At 48.1% G+C, this 26,486-nt stretch overlaps 2 protein-coding genes across 5 annotated transcripts in view; one reads left to right on the top strand and one right to left on the bottom strand.

The window, feature by feature from the left end:
• UBAP2 (ubiquitin associated protein 2) overlaps window positions 1-3,070 on the top strand; it is a 117,645-nt gene extending 114,575 nt beyond the window's left edge. For all 4 annotated transcript variants that reach the window (XM_080574745.1, XM_080574744.1, XM_080574746.1 and 1 more), the window contains one exon: window positions 424-3,070. In XM_080574745.1, the coding sequence (XP_080430871.1) occupies window positions 424-519 (96 nt within the window). In that variant the 3' untranslated portion in view covers window positions 520-3,070. The remainder of the gene's footprint in view (window positions 1-423) is intronic.
• Window positions 3,071-4,406: 1,336 nt separating this feature from the next.
• Window positions 4,407-26,486, bottom strand: part of UBE2R2 (ubiquitin conjugating enzyme E2 R2) — a 51,620-nt gene continuing 29,540 nt past the window's right edge. The window contains exons 2-5 of the mRNA XM_080574779.1: window positions 15,969-16,055; window positions 11,498-11,595; window positions 6,659-6,793; window positions 4,407-5,350 (exon numbers count right to left, since the gene is read on the bottom strand). Of these exons, the coding sequence (XP_080430905.1) occupies window positions 5,131-5,350; window positions 6,659-6,793; window positions 11,498-11,595; window positions 15,969-16,055 (540 nt within the window). The 3' untranslated portion in view covers window positions 4,407-5,130. The remainder of the gene's footprint in view (window positions 5,351-6,658; window positions 6,794-11,497; window positions 11,596-15,968; window positions 16,056-26,486) is intronic.

Below are 26,486 nucleotides of genomic sequence, written 5' to 3'. Positions count from 1 at the left end.
TCTCCGTTCACCTTGAGAATGCTCCTCCGCTTCCCACAGCCCTGCCGTTCTCCTCGCGGCCTCCTGCCTTTGAGGTTTTACAGCGCAGAGACACTGATGCTGAGGGAGAGGAAACATCTTTTGGGGGGGAGCTGGCGTTGTTGCTTCCCAGCTCCGTCACCTCCCCATGTTTCCACTCCAGCCCTCAGCTGTCAGCCTCTGCTGTGAGGGGGTGACGGCGTCAGGATGTGCTGGGTGGGACGGCGTGCCCCTGCGCTCCTGCTTCGTGTCGTGGTGGCTGTTGGGCTGTGAGGCACGGAGTTGTTGGGGCGCAGCAGAAATGGATCCACCGAGCTGTGTTTGTGGGCTCTCCTCCAGGTGACGTACCCCTGGGGGCACGCGTGCGCTGCTGATGCTGATGTCTCCTCCTGTTCTGATTTGTAGGGTGGATCTGGTCAGCGCAACCAGCCCAGCACCATGCAGCAAAAGTCTCAGGCTACCAAAACCGCCTATGGCACTTCTCCATACTGGACAAACTAAATCCGAAACCGGGGAGGGGGGAGAGAATGAAAGGAGAGGAAAAAATAAAGAAAAACAGAAAAGCCGAAGCCCATTCCTGGAATTATTAGGAGAAGTAACTGCTCAGCCAAACGTCTGTGCGGGGAGAACTGCAGCCAGTCAGCCATCCTCTGTGTGACTCGCCCGCTTCCTCTTTGAGTTGCTGTTGTATGTAATATATTTATGTATGTATTTGTAAATGTAATAGAGCCTAAATGTGGTTTTCTGCATCTTGCAGCCTGTTTTATTTTCTTTGTAGGAAAACTAATTATTCATTTCCCATCTGCACCAGGGCATCCTTCCTTTTTTAAGCTCTGTGGGCTTTATAACTCTGTCAAAGACAAACTGCGCCATTTCTATTGGAGCTGGAGCCCATTTATTTAATGCAGTTCTAAATTCAGGCAAAGAAGGAGGCCTGGACCCCCAAAAAAGAATCAAGATGTCCTGTTGGTTTGATTTCTGCCCCACCCCCAGTATAGCTGTTACTTTAAAGAAAAAAAATGAAAAAATAATGTTTTGTGGGCCTTCCCCTTTCTTTCGTCTCCCCCCTCCCTCCTGCTGTGGAAGACGAACTCGTGGGCAGTTTGGTCACTGTGGCCCTGAGCTGCAGCCTCACCTTTTTATTTTTCAATTTTTAAATAAATAACAATTAAAAAAAAGACAGTTTTTTTTGTTTTGGTTTTGTTTCTCAAGCAAGAGACTTTGGATGGCTCAGTGTGTCCTGGAACCTCCTTTTGCATCATTAGAGGCAAAAAAAACCTATGTAGCAGTTTAAATAAAAGTATAAGCTGTGTCTCGTACCTCTTTTTGCCCTGAGCCACCCTGCCCAGGATTGCCAGAGCTGACGGATGGAAACTTCACCTATCCCTCCCCCCTTTTTTTAAAACCAAGACCAGGGAGGCAGCTCCTGGTTTCTTCTTGTTCTGCACCAGTGCGGTGAATGTTTTAGGAGTTTCATTTCTTTTTAGCCCTTCCTCCACCTAATAAAGGTCTGAGCATATCACTGGTGTTTGTCTGCATTTTCAAAGGCTCCAGGAGCAGTTTTGCTTTTACAGCCTGTCCTTTTCCCCCTGCTCCTGCAGCGAGGGGAGCAAAGCTCAGCTGGGGAGGCACTGAATAACGCAGCAAGGGTGAGTGAGGGAGAGATCCGCTGCTGTCTGCCCGTGGTGCCCTCGGTCACAGGGCTCTGTCCTGGTCCCTGCAGCAGCAGCAGGGATGGGGCAGGAGGGGGCACAGCTTTGCCCTGTGCTTTGCCTGTGAGGCAGAGCTGCTGCTGTGTGTGAGCACGGCAAGGAAGGTCAGGGCTGAGGGCTCCCGAGGGACAGCTCCTGCCCCCTGCTTGTCCTTCAGCGCCTGGCACGGTTCCTGGCAGCAGCGGAGGCAGTAAATGCAAAGCCGTATTTGGCCACTGAGCTTTTTTGCACTACTGCCCTGGTCATGGTTGAAGACAAACAAGGAATAAAAATACTTTTTACTACGACAGCCACTTTTCCTTCCTTAGAGCCACACTTCTGCCAGCTGCCAGGCCCTGCAGCACCCCGCCACATTGGAAGCAGTCAGTAGCACACCCAGCCCTTCACGTACTCGTAGCAGCGTGCCAAGAACTGCACGGGAAGCCGCCTGTCCGCCCCGGGCTTTACCACAGCAGCCCTCCGGCAGCCTCCCCCCGCCACCTGCTGCTGCAAACACGCTCCTGGGGGCTGTGGCCTTGCTCTCAGCCTGGGCCGGGGGCTGCGGCAGCACTGACCTGCGCTGTGCTCACCCCACCAACCGTCCAGCAGTGGCACAGCCTTGTTCCTTCACATCACTGCACGGGTGGCACTAGTTTTCCTGTACGCTTACCTGTATCTACAGCCCTACACGACAGTAGGGATCATCGCAGAACAGCTCAGGAGCTGTTATTCAAAACTTTAAACAACCCAGGCAAATAAAATAGCTCCATTACCAGGGACATAACAGTACAGGGATATTTTCATTTCACATTTTTTATTAGTAGACAGATGTGCAGAAAAGACAAAATATAACTACTGAAGGGGAAGACAACACAAAAAAAATGCATCAGTTAATTCTTTCTGGTAAATTATACTGAAGAAAAAGGAAAACATCTGGAATATTAGCTAAGAAAACTACTAAGAAATCTAGTGTACCCTGCTGGTTTCAGAATGGTTGAAAACTGCATTTGAAGGAGGCTGTAGTTGCAAATGTAAACGCTAATATTGGCTGAGAGAGTGGCAGGGGGGGGTTAATAAAAAACAGAACACACAGATCAGGTAAACATTTTTCCTCAATCTCTTAAATAGTTTCAAAAACCTCAAACTTCAGTTTGTGTCTCAGAAAAAGGAAACCAGCAAGTCAACAAGCAATGACACTGCAAGGAACAGTGGGGAAGAGAACTTAGTCTGGTTAATGTAGGAGCTCTCAAAATAGGTTGCCTTTTTTTTTTTTTCTTTTTTTCTTTTTTGTCTTTAGAAAAGAGTAACAGAAGAATCATGATAACGCATCTTACAACAAACATCAAGCTTGAAAAATACAAGTCACTGGAGAGTATACAGTGAAAACGGTCCAAAGTACACGGGAGATCCTGAAAGATGCAGTATCCTCATTTCAAACCAGGTCATCAGCAGGGCCCCGGCCGTGCCGCTCCCTGTCCCGCTCCCCAAGCCCCCGGCTGCTTTCCCTGCAAGACGCAAGCAGCAGGGGCCTGGGGCAGCGCCAGGGCCACCACGGCCGGGGGGCAGCAGTGCTGAGCCCTTGGGACGTGGAGGATGAGCAGCGGCCTCTGTAAAGCATCCCCTGGGACAGGGCAGGAGAGGTTCCCACTGCCCCTGGTAACACATGAGCAGGGTGCTCAGGGAGCACTAAGGGACAAGGTGCCACCACTGGGGCTGCCTTTTGTCCCCTTCAGGCAGGAGGGACATGGGAGCGTACCCATGTTTGAGGCACCGAGGCGCTGGGGGCCGTCCTCCCCTCCCTGCTTGCTCTCAGCCAGCTCTAGAGTTCCCCCAGCCCCGCAGCCACCTCCCCACTTAGTTTGCTCCCACCTCTCCCCTGCAGCTGGTGCCGTACCATGAAAACCCCTGAGATACACGAAGAGGGGGCACAAGTAAGCGCCTGAGCCAGCAGCTCTCATCAGGGTGACTTCCTCTGTACCACTGGGAGGGGAGAGGCTCACCCCGCAGGGCCGGCAGCTCCTGGCAGCCCCAGGGCTCAGCAGGGGAAGGCAGGGGTGGCTGCTGCTTGAGATCCCATCCTAAAGGTGAATTCCGGCCCCTGCCCCACAGCCAAACAAGCAGAGCACATTGCAAAGGGGTCAGGCTGCCGCGGAAGAGTTCTGCAGAAGAGAGCATGCAGGATGCCCCTACCCACAAGGGAGGGCTGCCAGCTCTGCCAGGAGCTCCCACGACCACACCGGTGCACCGTCTGAAGCACGCTGCTGAGAAGCCTGGCAAACCCTGTAGGGCTCTCACTGCACCCCTGGGGCTGTCAGGGAGGCACGGGGCAAGCCCTGCGCCCCCCCTTCCCCTCTGCCAGGACCACAGCAGCCACTGCAGGCACTGAGACAACAGGGCGGTCACACCTCACCTACACAAGCAAGAGAAAAAAGGCCGAGGCCAGCACTGGGCTGGGGCCACAGGAAGCACGGGCTGCTAGCAAGCACTGGGGCAGGAGGCTATCGGTCTTTCCCCACGCCAGAGCCAAGTTTGGGATGAGCGCTGGCCGCAGCAGCTGGCCACAGGGGCAGCAGGACACACGTCCGCTCTCCCTCTGGAGAGGGGCAGCTGGCAGCAGGTCACAGCAGCACAGCTAACCTGGACTGTTTCAACCCAAACTTAGCCTGAAAAAAAAAATAAATAGCAACCCAGGGCTCAGTTGTACAGACGTGAACTGTTACGTGTTTATTTTAGGGTTTATATCACAAGCCTTTTTCAGAGACAAAGCTGATTGTGCCCGCTGGGGCTCCAGGGGCCAGCTATTTCCTAACTTGAGCAGGCTGAAAAGGAATACTGTACCTTTCAGTTACATCCCATCAAGCTCAACACACAGTAGCTTTACACTCTCCGCCCCACACCTTAAAAAGGAAAAGCCACCACCACAAGGCTAAACGAATGTACACACGCTATTATTGTAAATGGAGCAGCTAAACCTTGGCAATTTGCTTTGTGTGGATTTTTTTTCTTCCCAGTAAATGCAGCACTTGAGCTCCCAAAAACCCAGCTTCCAAGGGGTTTGTTCCAGCTTTAAATACATTACACATCTCAATGCAAGACTGTATTGAATTCAAGAACCTAAACGCGAGCAAACCTGTTTCGCTGTGAGCGTTTCGTAGAGAAGTGAAAAGGGGAGTTTCTTTTTTAAAAAGAAATCATAATACAGTGATGAAAGGGTTAAGAATGCAAGAATTCAGACATTCTGTGGAGGGTCTCTAAGAGGTCCATAAAAAAGGAGCAAACAGATCCATACAACAGGAGACAGCAGGAGACAAAAGTTTTTTGATCCCCCCCCCACACTTTTTTTGCTGGACTGCTGCTAGGTTACCGCTGCTCCCTTCTGGCCTGAGTCGGCAGGGCAGTACAGGGGCATAGAGGGAGCAGGTCACGACTCCTCGTTGCCAGAATCGTCGTCATCGTAACAGTCGGCGTCCTCCTCCTCCTCATCTTCATCATCAATGTCGTCATCGTACAAGTCGTCGTAAAGCAAATCCGAACTGTTGTCATTGGAAGGCACTTTAGTTTTGATGCAGTACTCTGCCAGCGTAGTGGGGACCTTCACGCCATCCTTCTCTGCCTCGGCTTTGGTAGCCAGAACCTGTTTCCTGCAGGGGGAGGACAGAGCAGTGTGACTGGGGCTCTCAGCCTCCCGGCCCCGCTCTCCTGGCAGCCCAGGGAGCTGTTTCAGCCACCGCCCGCGTCTGGCTGAAGCGCCACAAGCAGCACCAGCAACAGATTTAGTTCCCGTAGCCCCGGGTTTGGGAGTACTCCAAGTTTGTTTGTGGCATCCACGCTTCCAGTGACATACGAAGTCGGTTATTGCACCGGGCCCTGCCAGGGCTCAGAGCAGGGTTCCTTACATTAACTGCACAAGGGCTGTTCGGGGACTTCCCAAAGTGACCTACCGCCGTGGTTTCAGAGGTGGTATCCGCAGCCTCCCCCCCACCAAAGACCAGCCCAGCATGCCCCAGGCTGGCATCGCCCCGAGCATCGGCACAGCTCATCTCCCCCAGGGGAGCAGGCAGAGCCATAACCCCGCTGCTGCCCGGGGCTGGTGGGACACGAGCACTCCCCGACACCCCAGGGCGGGCTGCGAGCTGCCTCCTGCTCTGTTTGTGGAGCAAGGCCAGCTCTGCTGAAGCCAGCGGAGCTGCCGGGGATGAAGTTAACCTCCAGCAAGGCTCTTTGCCCAGCTCAGGTCAGCAAGTGCCCTGCTCAGCTCCAACCACGGCTCTGCTCTGCGTGCCCAGCCAGCCAAGTCAATGCAGATGTAGTGTTTTTTGTTTTTTTTAAACCAATTGAGTGTGACAGCAGCCACTCTGCGGTAGGGGCTGCTCATTTGTGCTTCCAAGCCACCCTGGCTCAAGTTCATATCATCTTCCAACAGCACCTGATGAACCATGAGCTTCCGAGCAAGGGACAGTCAAGACTGAACAGTGCTCCAAGCTAACCAAACCCCAAGCTTTGCAAACATTTGCCAAATCCTGCTGATATTCCTTCAGATTGGAGGGACAATATTATGACTCATGAGCGCATTAAGCACAGAATTAGTAGGATGCAGTCGGTTTGAATCACATCCCAAGCAATGCAAGCAGTGCTCAAAGGCAAGTGGGGACTTCAAGAGGGATTTACTAGCAGCCAATAGGTTTTTGCAGAGTATCATGCCAGATTAGTCTGAGAAAAGAACAATTCAAAGACAGATCAGCCTGATCCTTCTGCTCCAGAAGTCTGCACCAATTCTGTGCCTAAAAATCTAAGGACCAGAAACCTGGACTTGGAATAAATCTGTAGGATTCATTTCTAAAGGAGCAACCAGAGTCAGAAGCTGGTTTCAGCAAGTTCTGCAATCAGTCTGTTTTGCAGGATTCGGAGCAGGAGGCTGGTGGCACAGCCCCACACAGAACAAAACTTACCTTATGATTTCAGCATACTCCTTGTCTTTTCCTTTACTGTCCCTCCATTTCCTGAACATGACTGATGCATCCACATTGGCAGGAGAGAATGTGTTGGGCTCATTAAGCAGGGAGATTACACTCAGTAAGATAGTCCTGAAAAAGGTAACCACAACAGCAGGGTCAGGGCTAAAGCATTCACGGATCCTGGATGCTGACAGCTTTTTTTTAGGCGAGGCATCGGAAAAGCATCAGAATGCATTGTTTAAAGTCAAAACCTAAGCTAAGCACAACTGACCAACAGCTGGACTGAAAGCAGGTATTTATGAACTTCAGACCATGGCTGGCAGCAAGGGGAAGGTGATACAGTACAAACCTCAAGGACCGGACTGCAGACAGCAATGTGCTCCAGAAAATCTAGAGGGGAAACACTTTCTAGCATAACGAAAGCTATTCTGGTGGTCCCAGCACCTCTCTAGGCTGGGCTGGGGAACACGTCTGACTTGGAAGTGTTTTTGCACTGATTAAGTACAGCCCAGAGAGTGCTCCAGCTGCCTTGCCCAGGGGTTCCCACAGACTGATCTGCAGAGGCCTTGCCTTTGCTATCTGGCACGTGAGCTTGTGTTCTAGCTGGGAAAGAAAACAAGTGTGGGGAGGGAACACAGAGCCAGGAGTACTCTGGCACCTGGCCCACCACTTCTGTTCTCGTCCTTGTGGCGGCGGTGGCCAGCAGAGCTCAGCTCAGACTGATTTCAGCTCATCCACGCCTCCTGGGGATGGTGCAGGGTTGGAAACATGCTCGGTGAGCCTGCTCCTGGTGAGACACAGCTTTCCCAGCAGAAAGCCAGGCTCTTTGCCTGTCCCCCTGGCGAGCAAGGAGGACCACAGTGACCCAAGGCCCTCCGACGGGGCTGTGCTGCTGCCCCTGCCCAACTGGGAGTTGAGAGGTTGGAGCCGTGGCCAGGTGTCGCCTCTCCTCAGCTACCCCAACAGCCTCACCCTCCTGAGGTACAAAACGCTGGCAAAAGCTTTCAATGGATATGGAACGCCAGAGGCGAGTGATTGGTCCTGTGATACAGCCGTACGCAGCAACTGCCCTGCAGGATCGATTAAAGGAGCCTACGGCCCCCTCTGTACTCACATTGATTTAGAGGTGCTCTCAGAGCGGTGCATGCTGAGCACATCTAACTGATCGTTTAGCTGGGATACAGCGCCAGGAAATGCTCGGTCATTTGGATACTCAGCTTCTTGAAGGATTTTGAAACGAAATGCTTACGTCTGGCCAGCACAGCTATCAGGAGAGCCTTCCACGATTTGCTTTCCAAAGGACGTAATTCAGTAGGAAGAGAATGACAGCTCTGGAAAAAACTGCCTGGCCAGACTGGAATGATGGGCAGGAGAGTGCCCGTCTTCCACTTCATCTCAAGGATCTATTCAGGGGCCTTTGATTGTTCCCAGCCAGGCTGTGAAGCCAGGAGGTTAGCTCCAGCAGCACTGCGGCACTTCTGCTTAGACCGAGCAAAGCCCGGGGAAGGCCCAGGACAGGAATTAGTAGCTGGATTTAGCATCTGCTCTACCCATCTTACTTCAAACAAAGTGAGGAAAAGGAGATTTCTACTGCAGTGCCCCAGGCTCCGAAGTCAGTGCAAAGCCACTTAGGCACACCACCCAGGCCAGCGGCCACGAGCGGTGAGGCTGTGCTGCTCATCCCCAGCTCCGGGAGTTTTGGTACCTCTGGAACTGCACACTGCTTTGATTCAAACTCTGCTATTGGGGGTACACAAGGCACACTAACAAGAAGGGATCCCAGTGCATGGGACCCAACACCACCGACAGGTGATTACATGGGGACTGAAAACACCCTCAGCATCAATATCTGAACTGCACCGTCCTGGATACAGACTGACCTTCTGCAATATTCTTTGGGGATCTGTTTCTCATTCAGGCCACGCTATATTCAAGCTGTTTGCATGAAGAGCAGGGATTTAAGCCTGTCTTGTGCTTCTGTGCATCCTTCCCTGCTCATTCCGGGAACAGTTGCCTTGTGAGCCGTTCCCTATCAGCTCCCACGCCACTGCTTTCAATGTTTACAGTGCCACTGTATCCATCAGAGCAAGACCCTCCAGATCCCTTTATCATCGGAGGAGAGAAGCCAGCAGAAGCTCAAGGAATCAGCCCTCTTACGTGCCTTTTTCTCTTCATGAATCAACAGAAGGCTCAGAAACAGGTGAATTGCATCTAAACCCAAGCAGGTATCACGTAGACTGGTTGGGAGCACCAACCAGTGCATCCTGTTACATACCTTATTGAAAATATATTTTTTTTCCAGCTGCTATCTACTTTGTAGTTTCTCAAAGCCATTTTAGAGGTAGGTGGAGATTTGTCCTAGCACATTTTTATTCTCTGATATCAAGTAAAAGGTTTACCATCAGTATAGCTGAAGTCAAGTGTTAGAACTGATCAGTTTCTGTCAGCCAACTCAGTACACTGCTGGCAGCTGAAAGAGCCAACAAAAATCAGCATCCTCGGGAAGGAAAGCAGCAGTGAGGCCAGGCAACACCTCTCCTCACAAGGTATGGATGTAGCAGCATCTTGAACATTGTGCCGCGTGCACCTACTGAATATTGCACACCTCAAAGGACATAGTGGAGCCAGGGGAGATACAGAGAAGGGCAGCCAAAATGATCAAAGATCCTCAGCTCCTAAGACCTGCCACCAGTTCCTCAGCTTTATGGCCCTGGGGACACAAGGATAAGCAGCATTCTCTGCCACACAGATCATAGATCATTCCTCCACATCTTGCTGGATGTTTGCCATACTTACTTGTGGCTGACTCATCTTGCTCCAAGTGACAGGAAAGTCCATGTTAAAAAAAATAAAAACAAGGATGCTTGACACCTTTAGGGGTGGAAGCACAGGTGCTCTCCAAGCTGAATGGTATCCCACCCTGCAGACACTTCAGCCACAGTCAGCTGCAGTGAATTGCCAATACCCAGCAGGATTTACAAAATTCAGCAACTGAAGAGGTTACACATGCAGCTCATTACAACCGTGCTCCCCTCATGTACCTCCAGTCCTGCTGCCTCCAATCTGACAAGCTCTGGAGCCTTGCAAAGCCAGATGGGACCCCAGCAGGAAGCATTTGTATGAGGCACTTAGCCCGACGGGTGGTGCTGGCAGCGGGCTAACATTTAAGGACAAGCTTTGCAGCCACTTGCCAACGCATCCGAGGAATGTTTTCTCCCCAGACATCACCCCTAAGCCCAAAACGTTCCAAGAGTAAGCACCAAAAACTGCATCACGGTCAGGAAAAGCAGCAACCATAGCTGGCAAGATGCGTTTCACATCAAGCTTTCAGTGCTGTGTACAATGAAACAGAATGTGAGTGTGATCTAAGTAATTAATGCCCTAAGCTGCTTCTGAACTCTGCTTAACTTGCTTGACATCTAGTCCTAACAACTGGAGGACATACATTGTTTTTTCATACATTTGATATGGTTAACAGCCATGTGAGCAGAGGGACAACTCAACGTAGTTCAGCAGTACACAGTTTAAAATACTATTTAAGTTAATTAAAAAAATTAAAAGCCAGTCTGTACTAGAACTTGAGAGAGCACTTCATACTCACTTCTACTTGGGACAGATGGATTGGATAACATTTAGCTTAAGCTTTTAAGGTAAGACTCCCAACTCTTTATAACTTCACACAACTCAAATGGACCGTTTCTCTCGAGTCTTTTTAACCTTGAAGTAGCACGCTCCAGGAGGGAACTTCAGTTGTTATAATTTGCTGACTGTTACACATCCTAGTTTGCTGCCACGTTAGTTCTAGTTCAGCACTTTGCAGTGTGTGTTACAATCCCATTCCAAGGGTCAAGAATCCAATAAACCCCCCTTGCTAGATCTTTGCTTTGACAAAGGCTTTTTTCAAATTAATTTCATGAAGCCAAGTTAGATAAAAGCAGAGTCAAACCATCAGACTACCCTCTTCATCTCTCTACATTCCCTCATAGTGGTTGAAATCCCTAGCTGGATCTACCAGTGGAAAAGAGATTTAAACTAAGGAACCAATACCTAATAAATCACTCTGAAAAAAGCATAATTTTTATATGATGTGCTAAAAATATTGGGTCAATTATTTTAACTTTGTTTGCATAATGAATCACATTAAGTAGTTAGAACAGAAGTACTTGAGTTCAAGGTCCTTTCCCTATGTCACTCGTGCTGCACAGGTCAGTGGTCAGTGATTTGCTATTTGATGTTTGTTTTGTGAGTTCTTTATTGGCAGTGTCTTGAAATTAGAATGAAATCCAGCTGATGTTTCAAAAATGGACATATCAGCCTTGAATGCTCTAGTACTTAATGATCATTTGGTTTTGGCAGCAAAAGAACTACCTAGCTAACTGCTCAAGACACCACACTACAGGACAGGAGATAAGGACAAGTACTAGAAGGCAAACTGCAGGTAGCACTATGCATAACTTTACTCCTATGGGTCCTGAATACTCAGAGATGTCCTTTTCCAATAGTTGGTATCTTAGAAGAGTTTGGATAACCGAAGTGTGGGGTAACATGGCTTGGGAAAGATTAAAACATTTGAGATCGCTTTAAGAACATGAAAACCTGTGAACACAGCAGAAGGCTGTACATCATTAACCCAGCAACACGACACACAGCACACCCCAGTATCTTCAGACGGCTTGGTGAGTCCAGTTCCTACCTGAGCTCTAAAACTTAGCTCTAAAACTCCCTAAGGTCTTTAATTCCCTTCCAAATATTTTCCCAGCACAGGCTTTAGTCTAGGAGATAGATGACAGGCCTCTGAGGTCAGCTTTGTACACCACTGGTTCACACTGTTACCTGACATTTTGGGTAGGGTTCCACCTCTCAGATGGCAGCTCTCCACTTTGCGGGTCATCTACAGGCGGGTGAAGAATTGAAATACATACATCTCCGTTCTGAAAGACAGAAAGCAAAGTTGAGAACAGCCCGGCTCACGGTAAAGGTCTGAAGACCCAATTCCATCTCTGACTATGTTTGAGCAGTTTTGCCTTGTTGATATGAGAAAGCATGCAAGAACTGGAAACAGTTCTCAATCCTTCCTAGGTCTGCCATATTAATATGTTCAAAATCTTCCCTTAGTCTGCAAATTGATATAAAACAATCTCAGGCCAAGATATTTTAAAGAATATAGCAAAGCAACCAACAACAGTAGTAAAGCCACATAAAACTAAATCAGTCTCTAGACAGCACATACTGCCATCGTGATGAAGATGAGCTTTAGTCACACGAGACCTAAAGTAGGGTTAATTTTTTTTTTTTTTTTTTACTTCCCCAGTGGTAACTGAGTTAGCTACAAGAATCTTTAAATTCAGGGATTTAGCACTCTATCCTAGCTCAGGTATCAAAACAATGCTTCTCCTGGGATGCGCAGAGGTCGAACAGATGGTGCAAGGCAGGCTGAGGCTGCTCCCCTAAGACGTAGCTGTTTGAAATATCAGGTGAAAAAGCAGGAGATGCTCCCTGAAGGTTTCACAGGAAGTCCCTTCCAGCATGCAACAGAAAGAATATTTTGGCAGCATATGGAAGCCATACAGCTACATAATCCTCAAGCTGTGTTTTACTCACCAGCGTTATAGCCTGAATATAGATTCAAAGTTTCATAATGCCTACCACTTATAAACACTAAGAGAATTGCTTTTACAGGTTTCTATCAGCAACAGCACCCTGACACGATTACTCCACAGGAGTACTGTAGCAATGTTCACCACAGCTGATGTCCTCCAGCAAAGCAGACCCCAGGGGCCTGTGGGGTCCCAGTGCCACCCTGCAGGATGGGGTGAGTGACAAGGCTGTCACTTGTCACCTCGATCTAAGGTACGGGTTGGTCAGAAGAACAAGACGAACTGAGGATCGGCTTTGCAGGAGGCTGCAAACAGGCAGCTCCCCAAGCACTAGGTCTCGGCTACATCCTGAGGACCCGCCAACACCACTCTGCCCCTGGCAGCTGGAGCACAAAGCAGCGCTGCTGCTCTCAGCCATAGCATCCGTGCCTTTGAGCCCCAGGCAGCGATCCCAGCTACAGATAGCAGCAGCTCACCTGAGGAGCCTCCCAAACGTTTCAGCTCACCATGATTAACATTCGTTTTACAGTCAAATGAGACCCTACTTCAATGGCGGAGGCTTGTGATCGGTATCCAGAATTCAGCTACGCACTGAACCTGCCAGGTATGCTAATTTAGCGAGCCGATGTCATTTTGAAGCAGCTTTTTGTCAAGAACATAACTACAAAAAGCAAAGTAGCACCTGGAGCTGTTGAATACCCAGCATAAGCTTCTGTTGCTGGAACAGTTTGTCATAACAAGGCAGTTTCTTTTTCAGGTCTCCAAGAGACTTGTGCAATCCATAAATATTTTTAATATCATTTTAAGGTGAAATTAACATTACTAAGGCTAAATTATGTCTATGGCCTATTCTGGATTTATTCATAATTTCCCCTAGCCTACAGTTTCTCCATTAAATGTCTCCCAGGAAAACCTAGTGCTGACCAAAAGAAAGCATTGTAGCACGCTGGGGAAGTCCCTTGTGTCATCAAGCAAGCAGCACATGGACCAACAGATACTTTGCAGTGTGAAAACAAAGAGGGAAGTGAGGATGTTAGGTTTCCTTTTTGCAATAATCTTACATCTTAGAGAATTCAAATAGGGCAGCACTGCGTTAGTCTGGAAGAGCACAAGCATCTTGGGGCTTAAGATCAGCATGAGATTTTAGGGATCGGTGTAGGCAAGGGGAGAGCTCATCCCACGCACATTTTTTGAAAGATAAGAACAAGGATGATGTATTTATCTGCCAGAGGAAGAAAAAGTGCAGGAACCAGCCCATACTTTATTATGACAGAACTAAAAGGCCTGATACCTCAAAAATAAAGACCCCAGTATTACATGCAGTGTTACCAAAATCCAGCTGGGTGACCCAAGCAAACCGGAGATGAGGAAAACACACAAGCTCCTCGAGTCTCTGCTCAGAACTGGAACGTCAGCCTCAACCTCTCCATCTGGTCTCACCAGCAGATTCTGCAAACTGCTACTTTCTTTCATCTTCATTACACTGAAAGATATTTTTTCCCTCCTGACAAACCCTCAAACCTCAAGCCCTTTGCTGATTTATTCTCAGTTTCATTTGGAGTTATCCCAGTGCCTCATCTTCAATGCTTAAGTGTTGTTTCCAAAACAGCCTGCAAGCTGCTTCAGATTCCCTCAGCTCCAAGAAATACTGCTATGAACACAAAGTACAAAGCTGAGAGCTGGAGTATTTGAACAGTAACCCCAAAATACACTCATCAAGTTTTGGGTTACTTTCTCCTCCTACCTTCAGTTGTTCCTAGAGCCAATTTTTTGTCTTTCCCACTGGGACTAGGAGAGGGCCTTTCCAAGATTCGGTTTATACATACCACTTTGGTAACCATTTCCCACTCACCTCCTGCATGAGAATTTCTGGATTCAGAAACAACCTCTACAGTATGGATCTGCAGTAATATGCAGGTCCCGAGATTTTATTTATTTATAGACCAAGCTCTCATGTAACTGAAAGAGAGTCTTGAAGAGAAACACCATCCTTGGCTACACGTTAGATTTGATGTCAAGTCCAAAACTCAAGCCAGGAGACTGTCAGATGGCTGATTTTAGGAAGTCCCTGGGCATAACAAGACAATCCTCCTGAGCACCCAGTAATTAGAACGGATTACTACCCTGCTCTGCACTGAAGTTTGGATAGGCTTTTGGCCATTTCTGACTACAACATCAGTGCAGTTTAGTGTGACACGAAGTGCACTCATTCTGGATGGACATCCAGCAGCAGCAGCTTGTTAGAAAAGGGCCTTCCGAGCCCAAGGCATCAAGCGAAGCCATCGTTTGTTCACAGTGAGGAAGAAGTGACATTCCTGTTTTGAACTGGACCCAAAGGAAGCCTGCAGAAACTCAGAGACCTGTGACAATGTGACAGAGCTGTACTAACAGGAACATTTGTGAAAAAATGTTTAGCCTCTCAAACTACTCCAAGCGGCAGTCCTAGCAGGCTGACACATGGTTAGTATATTCTGAAGTTTAACAGGAACTTGACTGGCCTCCACTAAGAGCTTAAGTCAAATTTTAACCCAAAACAGGCCTTCAACTTTCAAATATGGCTCATTGAAATTGGGTAGTTTTGAACTGATTGCACTAAGATTAGAAGCAACATCGCACCCACAAAATGAAACACTCCTCACTGTCTTTACACCAGCGCTGTTGAAGTCTGTCTCGAGCTGCTGCTCTGTAACACAACAGCTCAGCCAGGCTGATAAGCTAAAGATCACTTGATACACAAAAGCCCAGCAAGAAACACAGCCTAGCCTATGTGTGGCACATGCAGGGCAATTTGTGCTGTGCCCAGGCAGTGGCACAGGAGCGCACCTTGGCTCCACCAGCCCCCAGGCTCACGGAGCACTGGGATGCACCAGGCGTCCTCAGCACAGCACCTCCCTGTGCTCTGCTCCACGCTGCCTTCACCCTGAGCCTCTCCAGGCAGCCTGTTCTCAGCACCAGAGATGATGCTTTCAAGCTAGGGAGTGCTGCCTTCTGAAGAACATTTGTATACAAACGTTCCCCTTCAGGAGCTGCTACGTACTCATACCACGATCCAATTACAGATGCAACAGCCCACAGGTGTTACCCTTTGAACGTGACCCACACGTGCACTGAACTTAGTGCTGCTCCAAGCTGGCCTGCAGACATTTAGCCCAGAGGTATCTGTCCAGTCTTCTCTGCAGAGCGACCAGGCTGCACAGGACTCCTGAAGCTGGACTCCAGCCCAGCTCTGGTTCTTCTGCAGTCAGAGTGCCCTGAGACCAAACCTCTTCATTTGGGGATTGTTTCCCCCCCTTATATCTTGTTGCATCATACAAAACAGTGCGATAAGCCAGAAATGAAGATATACTTGAACAGCGTACAGACAACCACTAGTTGCTTAAGTGTCACAGTAGGGTAAGACACTAAAGACCAAGCCAGCTTTCATCCAAGAATCCCCTAAAATTGCCAGCACTTGCAGTACAGTGCTTCAGCTGGAGCTGCGGGCTGCAATTGCAGGTAGGAGAAAGGCTCCATCCCTGCCTGCAAGAACAGCTTTTCCTACAAGTTTCAGGATCAACTGTTGCTGAAGCACAAACCTGGCATTTAATACAAACAGCTTACCACTTTAGTTATGGCTAGAGATATTTAGTACTGTCCATACTTCCATAAATTTAAAGAACTAGAAAGCCTTCTCACGTGCCTAGGAAAACTTCTTTTAAAAACCTTACCTCATAAATGTTGGGGTGCCACATTTTGGTCAGGAATCTGAAGGTAGGTGGTGAATATGGGTAGTCAATAGGAAACTTAATGTGAGCCTGGAAAAAGAAAAAAAATTTAGTTAGGAAACAGAACAACAGGAGTTCAGCAAGCTACCATGACAATGAAAAAGTGGAAAATGCAAATTGAAGTAAGGCCATTGAGCAGATCATTTCACGTACCAGTGCCCATGTGGAACCACAATACAACCCTACAGTTTCTTATAAGCAGAACAGTAACTAAACAAGAAAAAAATAAATCTAAATACCTGAGCCTTACCAGCCCAGGTCAGTCCTGAGAACAAGCCAAAATGTATTTGTCACATCCTGATTCATGCAGCACTATCCAGCAACTGTTGTTCAACAGGGCAAAATAGATGCGAAAAAACAAAGATATTGTTTTCTTGCTGGGTTCAGAAGGAGGCTAAAACCATTTGCCATGATGAAAAGACCTGTTTTATGTGCGTCAGTGCAAAAATTTTAATTTAATCTTTCCAGAGGGAAGATTTGTTAACCACTTGCTTAACTGACATCCAGGGCTTTTTGCCCTTCTTGTGAGAATAAAACTGGTCTGTCTACCAGGGTTCTTAATATCATACTTCTTGCCACAACAAACACGTCTGAACGCTGTTTGTGTCTGTTTAATAAATCCGTGCAACCTGATGAACCAAACACCAATGGGACAGGATGGGAAGCGTTGCCCTTCCGTACGCACGAGGTCAGCAGACGGCAGTGGGGCAAGACTGAGCTGAGTCAGTTGTGCAGAGGCTGCAGAGATCCCAGCACTGGATGTGACTGCTGTGCTGCCCCGCCACTCGCAGCCGCTGGAAAAGCCAGCCAAGTAGGGAAAAAGTGCTGAACCTGGACAGGTTGAGAAGCACCCAGCCCAGGAGGTGGTCGCTGCCCTTATTCACAGGACAAGGTATGGGAAGGTTTTGTCCCACGTCCCAGAAACGTAAGCAGGCAGGCAAACAAATTCAATCACGAGCAATTAAGCAGCTGGCTACGGTTTTACTTACAGACTGGCATACGCCTTTGCATTGTAACCCAGCTTTTATCGGGCCAAAGTGCCAGGGAGCCAAGAACAGAAGGTTTTCTGTTCAACTTTATGAAACAAGCTGAGCAGCTCACATGGCTTTACGTGCTGCACGTCTGCTTGTGCTACTGGCGGCACGTGGGTATGCTACGGCAGCACCAAGTCCCTCCACCGCAGGAATTTGCCCCAGCACGCTCACAAGCAAACAATTCAAGATTTGCTTAAACAATCCTAGCCGTCGGTTTAAGGTCAGTTACGTGAATGGCACTGCTCCAAGAGAGCAGGCAAACGCCTGTTATCACCACCCCGCTGCAGAAATAAGCAGCTGCTGCAGTGAGACAATGCCTGGCTCCAAAACGTGCTGCCCAGGACTGGGAGCAGAGCAGAGATTTACCAAGGGCAGGGCAGATTTACTTCACCTCAAGAGCTGCATCTCGTAGCTGCAGACTTCTCAGGACCACTGGGGTTTTCCCAAGCCCATTCCTGTGCTTACATGCAAGTTTCAGGAGATCTAAGGCTTGAAACAGCCCAAGGACTGAGATTAAAAATGCAAGAAACAACAAAACTCAGAATGGGGCTAGCTACAAGATTTCTTGGCAGGAGCTACACCCATGTCTTCTACACAGGTATAGTTACTAGACATCTAAAAAGCTTTGCCAGCAGCTTATCAGCATCATCTTCACACCCCATATACACGGCTGGGGGCTGAGGAAGCAGGTCCCACCCCTACCAACACAGCCCCTCTGCTCCCACATCCTGAGATGAAGCCCTCAGGGCTGGGTGAAAGACCACTGGGAAAGCTGAGCCATCCAGCATCCATGGGCTCTGTGCACGACGGCCATGCAGACATTATAGGCCTTGGGAGACGGTTTCCACCTATTAAATCCTGTTCTGTAGCCACAGCTCTGCAATAGAAAAGGGCAATCTGCCTGCCTGCAACAGCAAATATTAGAGAATTAATGAAAGTTGGTGTTTTGCCATGGGAAGGATGCCTCCTGAGCTCTGGCACCAGAAAAATGCAACTGAAGAGAAGTTAAGAGTCTTTTCTGCTCATGTAGAAGCAGCCGAGAGACAAGCTTGCCTGTAACCCCAGCCGCACATTTGGAGGATTCACAGGGGCACGCTATCTGTCAGTGAGCCTCTTCTAGCTAGCCTGCATGTTTAGCACGTTGAGATGCTGTGCTGGAGCAGAAAGCAAACAGAGCCTCCGTACAAAGCCTGATTTCAGAGCCACAAGCCCCTGAACTCGGAAACCCCACATTACCAGCAGGGATTTTCTACGAAGCACCACTTTCAGGTCCCTGCACTGAGATCATTCAGGAGTTGAAAAGCGAAACCAACCGCTTTCCCAGAGCATTATAAATAGGTCCTGGAGGTTTACTCCGCGTCTCTTCCGCAACACAAGTTATCACAGGAAGTTACGTAGAACCACTCCACGCTCGCTGAATGCTGTTTGAGTTTCTGGAGGGTTAAGTTAGCCAAGAATTTCCAAGACAAACGGCAACAAACTGCAAGACTGCTTGCACAGACTCGGCAACAGCCACGGTTACCAGTCAGGTTTCCCCCCCCCCCCTGCACTAAAAGCCCATTTCTAAACATATTAAGAGGCAAAAAGGGGAATGAACTAGGCAATAACCACATTTTTTTTTTTTAAATCAGTAGCTCACAGTTCTCCCCCCTGCAGTTTCACCGATCTAAGGCAAGTTCAGCTCTGAGCTGCTTCCCACGGCTGGCAAGCTCAGCCAGGGGCTGCCACGTACTCAGAGTGGCAGAGCTGCAGGGCAGCTCACTCCCAGCCTGCTTACAGCCAGGTGAATTTAGGACTCCGGATTTACCTTGTTGCCATCCACACACACCTCCAAGCACCCAGCCGTTACTGCATTTACCTGTTTGACTCCTCCAGCTGAGCTTAAACTAACCAGGAATGGCCCTGATTTCAGCTGCTGTCTCACCATGGCTCTTTGACACCACAGAATGCATTTGATGTGGGGACAGTAGAGACCAATCACCCACCCATTCCCCCTTCCCCAACTTATAACTGGTCATACGTGCTGTCCCTAAAACCACTAAGTTAAAACCATGAGCTCCCCTAGTTTGCCATTCAACAGGCCAGACTGCCAGAAGATCCAGCCTTCTGCAGGCATTTACAGCTACTGCACAAGAACTCCAACCCCCAAGTCGCAGCACCCCACGTTTTAAGGTTATTGTGACTCCACACTCATTTCAGCTGTTTCCTATTTCACTGCCTTGCTCCTTGGCATTGCCAATGGTGATCGCACTTCAGATTTCAGTTTCCTTCAGTCTCCAGCTTTGGTAAGGCACAGCCCTAGTGAAATCCATATATGCTGGAAAAATAAAATCCTACTTGATATCCATGCTATCAGCCTGAAAATGCAAAGCTAGCGTTTCTACCAACCACTGAATTAAGCCCTGATAATCATTATGAATAATTACTGCAGTGATTCTGAGTTTCCAGAGGTCTTGCCACATACTTGAAGCGACACTTACGAATTAATACCATCTCCCTCTTGGTGGGAAACACTGGCATGAGCAGGATTCCCTCCTAAATTCAGCTGTCTAGAAATTCAGTATTTATTCCAGCTTAGCTCTGTACAACATTTTGTAGTCTGACACTGACTTATTCTACTCCTCTCACACTGGGAAAACCCAGATGCCTTGTTTTTAAGGCAGCGATGGTAGGAACAGTGAATCCATCCTATCTGTCCTCTGCAGAGAGGTGACGGGAGGGGGATAAAACAGAGAGAGCACCCATTTCCTGGAAAGCCACAACAGCGTCACAACAACTGACCTGATTTGAGGATATCGGGAACCAGCAGCTTGTTACAGTGGCCAATGGAAACTGCAGCTGCTTGATGTTTCTGACAGTGCCTGGTAAAGATAGGTTGTTTTTTTTTAACATTGCCAGCTTAGCACAAGCCTTAGGAACACACACTGCAGCAACACAAGCGAGCATCCTCTGAAAACCCAACAAACTGAGAAACAAAGGAAGAGTTGGATATAAATATATATATATTAATATTTTGTGCTTTCCGGTAATGTTTTTGTGATGGTCTGCTCCAGCCAGCCCAGAGCCAAGCTCCCGCAGACAGCGTGCAGCTCTCACCTCCTGCAGGTCACCCCCGTGCCCGGGCAGGAGCCGCAGCCCTCGCAGGCAGCACAAGGTCTCCGTATTGTCTCCTGCCCACCGGCAGAGCCAGGCTCCTCGCTGCACTCATAATGGCTTTCCGTAGCTGCACTCCTAATGAACATCTGCTGCCAGCACAGCACCACCTACACCGTGCATTTAACGCAGGAGAAAGGCAACAAGAACAGGAACTACAGACCGCTACTGGGTTAAGTGTTAATATCTAATCCCACAAAACGCCCTTTATTGCTCCTAGCACATCAAGCATTTATACAATTCATCTAATGGATTTTCTTCTTCCATATTAAGCCTGGATTACTGCATGCAGCTTTAAATACCATGTGCCGGAAAACACGTTTAGTGGAGGTCAGCAGTAAGTCCCACCAGCCTGTTTCGCGCATCAGTGAGGTTTCAAGCACCCCGCAGTCGGTTCAGCTTCAGAACTGGAAAGGCAGCACCGAAGCCAGCCACATTACATGCTCAATTATTTGACAAGGTAACAGCAACTGGGGGAGCAATGCTGCTATTTCAGCTCCAGACACTATGGCTTAGGACCCAAGTAGTTCCTTGTGGTAGAGCTGGGCACTACCCTGGTGCTTTAGTCCTTGTTGTGGCATTATTTCCCTGCAGTGCCGTATCGCTGTGTCGACATTCATTGTGCTTTTAGAGAATTAGGACCACATCTCTGACCTAAGTTAGGAGGTCATAGACCAGGTGAATTAAGACTTTTTCAGTCCTGAAAGCTCCGTTGTTGCTGCAATGGCCATATGGACTTTAAGAGCAGATACTTTATATTCTGTATTACCTGAACTGTTTCACAGGGAATTTAAAATGCAAAAGACCTGACTGTGAAGAGTGAGCTAGATCTCACAAAAAGGACATTAATCTCCTAAACAAACAAACAAAAAAAATAGAGCTACAAGTCAGTATGCCAAAGATGAGTCAAAGTGAGGTTAACTTACAAAATCAGAGACTGGTCTGACAGGCAGAGGAACCCATCCTTGTTTCATACAAGTCATATCTTATATATAGATCCTAATGTAATTATCTAAGGCATTACCGAGAGCTTTCAGTGGAAGACTACTCAGATACAAAACAGATTTCCTTTCACCAAAACTTCTTGTAACAGTAAAATGTTACCGATAAATCTCTGTAGTTACATCCTCATGAAGCTGAGACTGAGTCACACAACCCAGAGCAAAGCAGCCAGCCTGTGATACAACGGTCCAAATTACAATTACACCTTTACACAAGGGCTTTGAACCACCTATTAGTCTTCAGCTCCTTAGACCTGAAATCAGAGGACTAACCACAGACATGAAGCTGGGGTTGAGCTGAATGGTAGTGGGGGGACTCCCCGCGGCCCTGTGCAGCTGGTTTACATCCAAGCTCCTGTGATCTCATACATCCACACTCTGCTGTCTGGAGCATCCCGAGGGATCTGAGTAAATAAAACTGCTCTAAACAATGAAGTCAGTCAGATCAAGCAGTGCCTGGAAAACAGACCATTTTCTTCTAACGTTACTCAAAAGAAATAAAAGCTTCCCCTTCCCCCCCCCCTTTTTTTTTAATATTGTCTGTTTGATATCCTAGAAATTCGGTCTGGAGATTTTAGCCTCCGCGGTGATAACTCCTCCTGACAGCTGCTACTCATTCAGGGATTGAGTTAGCCTGCATAAGTCAGCTGCATTTAGGATCTCGAGCAGTTCAGAGAATACATTTCCTTCCTGCAGGAGTTATACTGCAGGGATACTCCATAATACTGCCCAGCTAATTGAAACAGCCACTTCGGCTCCTGCCAAAAAACACTCCTTGTCCTCTCGGCCTAGGGAACATCCAGCTGCAGGCAGGGCAGCTGTTAGCACTTGCATTCTGGAGAGCTTGCAGGGGGACAGAAAGACAGGGCCCGGCTGAGAGCTGAATAATAGCTTCCCTTGGCAGCAGGCCACCCGCATGCTCGTGGAGCTGTCCCCCTGGTCACACAGCCTTGCCAGCGTGGGGACAGCAGGCCCACCACTGCCTGCATACAAGTCAGATCTGCGGTGCCCGAGTTCTCAGGCAGAGAGGTTTTTCTTGCCCCAGCATCACGTCCCAGGTGAGTAACGGCCCAGCCAGTGTCTCAGACCAAGCCAGACTTCAGATCTCCTTGGTACAAGCCCCTAAGACTGCACTACTTTGACAATTTTTACCCCAAACTGCTGGCCAGTTTCCCCAGAGCTCAGGCAAATGAGCAGGTACCAGCAGCAGTGTAACAGCCAGGTGCCCTCCCATTACTGCTCTTGCCCATTTGATTTCACACGATGCTACAAAACCCACCAGGCTTCGTAGGTATCATCCAGAAGAGATACTGGGTTGGAAAGGAAGAACCAAAGTAGTTCTCTAACCTGTCCATTTTCCACTTGGTTTTTGCATTTGTCTGCCAGCTCAGCACAGCAAAGACAACTACCAGCAGCTATATAGGACAAAAGCAAACAGAACAGCTCAGTCCTCTTCTGTACTGCTAGCTGCCAGCCCAACAGCTTTGCTGAACTTCCCCCACATAGCTGAGTGCTACAGCAATTTCGTATTCCCACCCAAGAAAGAGAACGCCATACTGAGGTTTCTGTATTTTCCTGGGAATTTCCGTGCTGAAAAATTACTTCATTCTGTCTCTAATTCAGCCTTCACTACAGGAGCAGGCCTGATTAAGAGTGACAAGACTGAAAGGATCAGAAATTCTGACAGGCCAGACGTGATAGCTTTTGTGATCGCTGAGGTCCTCACGCTGAGACTCTGCTCCCGGGTCTGATGACTTCGCCACTTTCCCTGCAGACTGTACACAAGCTGCATGGCATGAAGTCAGGTTCCCTGGGTGTGCATTATGAGGAGAGGCTGCTCTGTGTGACTATTTTCCAGGCAGAAACAGTTGACTCAGTTCTTATTTATATCTGTACAAAAATACTGACTTCCCCATTTGGACAGAATAGGAAGAATAAATCCTAGTGTGTGAAGCTGAAGTCTCTCTCTGGTGTCTAAGACTTACTGAAGGCGCTAAAGATACTTGACGCTGCTGCAACTATAGGTTGCTCCCTGTTGTACATTTCCACCTAGGTCTCTGCTTTAAATAGAAGCTGGCCCTTGAAGGAGTCCTGCTGCAGGTGTACCTGGTACCTGACCTGCTCAGGGCTGACACTAGCAGAGCTGTTCTAGAAATGGTTTGTGTCCACTCCAGGAATAAAAACAAACACCACCACAATTTTCTAACTCTATTAGCAGAAATAATAGAGTTTTGCTGGAGCAGTGGCAGGAATATTTGAGGCTGCTTATTCAAAGTATCATGCTACGTTGCTGGCATCTCCGGCAGCATGTGTGGAAGCCCTCCAGTTAAGCGTGCATGAGGTTGACACTCTGGGCATCTGCCTGCCCTTGCCAGGCCTCAGGGCCCAGCAGACTGTCTCATTATGAGCTGCATTAGCCTACAACATATTCAGCATCCTGTTCAATCTCATGTTTTGAACTTCCACGATCTGGGTAAATAACTTCCTGTAAGCAGACTTATACACAGACACGCCGTGCACCCATGGAGTGGCTGAACAGGAGGCAGTATGATGTACTTGAGACTAACCCTGGCAACTGCTACAGCTTCACTTGTTCATATTCAAGCAATCAGGAGCAAACCAGACTACTCTCACAGCCTTTTGCATCAGGCTTGACAGAGTTTCTATGAGCTCAACTATTTGTTCCATTCTGGCAGCTTGCACACTCACTAAAACGCAGCAGATTGCTTTATTCTTCCATGAGGCAGGCCATACAGTTTGCTTCTGCTGAGCAAAAAGATGTCCAAACTAGCTTGATACACAAACACCATTTGCTCCAGCCTGTTTAACTATTTTTAGACATTCTTTAAACAAACACCAGCCTAACCATTCATGAGTCAGTCAGTGACTAATTGCCTTGATTCTCTTCATATGCAATCCAGGCTGCATGCAAGAGGAGAGCATTCCTCAAGGGAAACCAATCACATGCTCTGCTAAAAACTCAGGGCAGTACTCAATGCAGTCACCTCTTTCATAAGCAGCAAGGGGAAGGGAATATTTATAGCATTGCAAGTGTAAACCAAAGCACGGTGCTGCAGTGTTACACAACTTCGCATTTCTCATCACGGCAGGCAGGCAGTTCTTCAGGAGGCTTCTCAAGCTGGCACACCAGCTTTTATTTAAACAAGAGAGGTTTGTAACAACTGAACCTAGGAAATGCAGTCCTCTAAGAAACTTACCTATGCTGGCTGCCACACAGAAGCCAGCTGAGCACTCACAGCCCTGCCTCTTGCCTTTCAGGTGCTGCACTGCCAGCTGTGAACCCTCCTGTTGGGAGCTGGTCCCAGGCAGCAAGTCCAGGCAGAGGCAGCTAACACTTACTCAGCAGCAGCAAGCATGTCTGCTGGGCTCTGCTACTTCCAACCCAGAGCGCTAAGTACAACAGCACCGTCTCCTAGAGAGGAGACATGGTCAGGATTGCATTAATTTAGATTCATAAGGCTGTACAAACGTAACTGTATGATGCACCTGCCTGCTAAGCGTCCACAATCTCCTCTGAGCCAGCAAGGTCTGATGCACCCCTGCAAACTGCCCCCTGCCCAGCGCCTCCCAGATCCCTGCAGAAACTAGCGCCGTGTCAGGAGGTGTTCACCAGTGGGAAGCCTGTGTCTGAGAAACAAAAGGGTATTTTCACATTATTGCATAATGATGTGCCTGTCACCTCCATTATCACAGGCTGCTTCAAGCAGATCAAGTTTAAGTTTAAGCTAAAATAAGTGCATTAGCTGATACACACCCGACCTCGCTTCCAGGCTATTGTTTCTAGGGTAACAGCACGTCTTTTTTGTTAGTGAGGAGTCAAATTCAAGAAGCATTCAGTTTTGTGCCGTTCTCTACCTCTTTTCACCCCTGGCTTATGTTTTCAGTGATTTGGAGCTCACAGCATAACAATCGGTGTGGCTTAACTCATTAGCAGCGATGACTTGGGCTTCCAGCAAATAGCATGGCAAGGGATGAGAATTAATGAGATGAACCCTCAGATTGAGTTTTAAAAAAAATAATAAAGAAACAAAACCCAAGTCCCAAAACGTTAAAGTGCATGCATGTTGATTTGAGCTTCAGCCTGCTAAGGAAAGGGAGAGCAGCTGGAATCATATTTAATTCATTTCATGATTTCAAAACAGACACCCACCTTACGTCAATACCAAAACATGACTTGGCAGCTCACCGAGGCCTCACGGCAGAAAGCTGCTACTCCTCACTCTGAGAAGCAGTCCTGCCCCCAGCCCAAAGCACGGGCTGGCCAGAAACCACCACGATACCAGCTCCTGCAAGCCTACGTGCAACAGCTGCCTTACAGCAGGCAGAGGACCCCTTCAGCTCTTACACTGAACAAAAGCTGGTGCTGTGCTCACAACAAAGTACTGCTGCTGTAGTCACAAGGACGAGGCATTCAGCTGCTCCAGTGGCTCTGAAGTACTACTGTTATCTGAACCACATCTTGAGTGCTTTCTGCTCAGCACCATGCAGACCTCACACTTGCAGCGTGGGCCTAAGGAAATGGTTGCTGAAGAAGAATCAGCTCATGTGCAGACCTCATCTTCTGCAGAGCACAAGACACTTCCCTGTTGTAACGACCACGCTCCATTTAAAATCTAATTACAAGTGGCTAGACAAAAAGCCATCTACAATGGCTGTTCTTATTAATAGATGAGTGCTTGAAGAGACATCTTTCAGGCCAGATGGATATACAAGAGAAAATACAACACTGAAGTGAGAGCTAGCATTAATACTCATACCTATGTTCCAACAAGTTACTGTGTAAATGACTAATATGACATCTAGATAGAGCCAGAATCCTCACTTTCCTGAAATAACTCCCAAAAGAGCCAGCAAAAAGGTGCAAAGCAGGTTGATTCCTCTGCAGTGCAGTACAGACGCTTAAGGTACTCTTTACACTTCTGACAAAAGCAGGACCAGTACAAAGGAGTTGAGTTTGCAGACAGCCTTGAAATTCAGCTTGCATGTAATCGTAAACATTTACATTCAATTGGAAGGCATACCTGATAAGAGTAGCAGTCAGGAAGAACCACTTCAGATTACTGCAGGTCGAGAGGCCCTCAAGGTCACAACAGAGAAATGTAGGGGGATAAGCAAGATGAGAACACAGCAGGAGATCCGATTGTTTGGGCAGAGAAAGCTGGACTGCAGCAACATCAGAGCAAATTTGTACAGTAGTGCAAGTAACCATGACTCTTAAATAGCTCTAACACTACTGCCTACCAGTACAAAGA

Source organism: Anser brachyrhynchus (genome assembly GCF_964034855.1).
Source record: "Anser brachyrhynchus genome assembly, chromosome: Z".
NCBI lineage: Eukaryota > Metazoa > Chordata > Aves > Anseriformes > Anatidae > Anser > Anser brachyrhynchus.
This window is presented reverse-complemented; position numbering and strand designations above follow the sequence as displayed.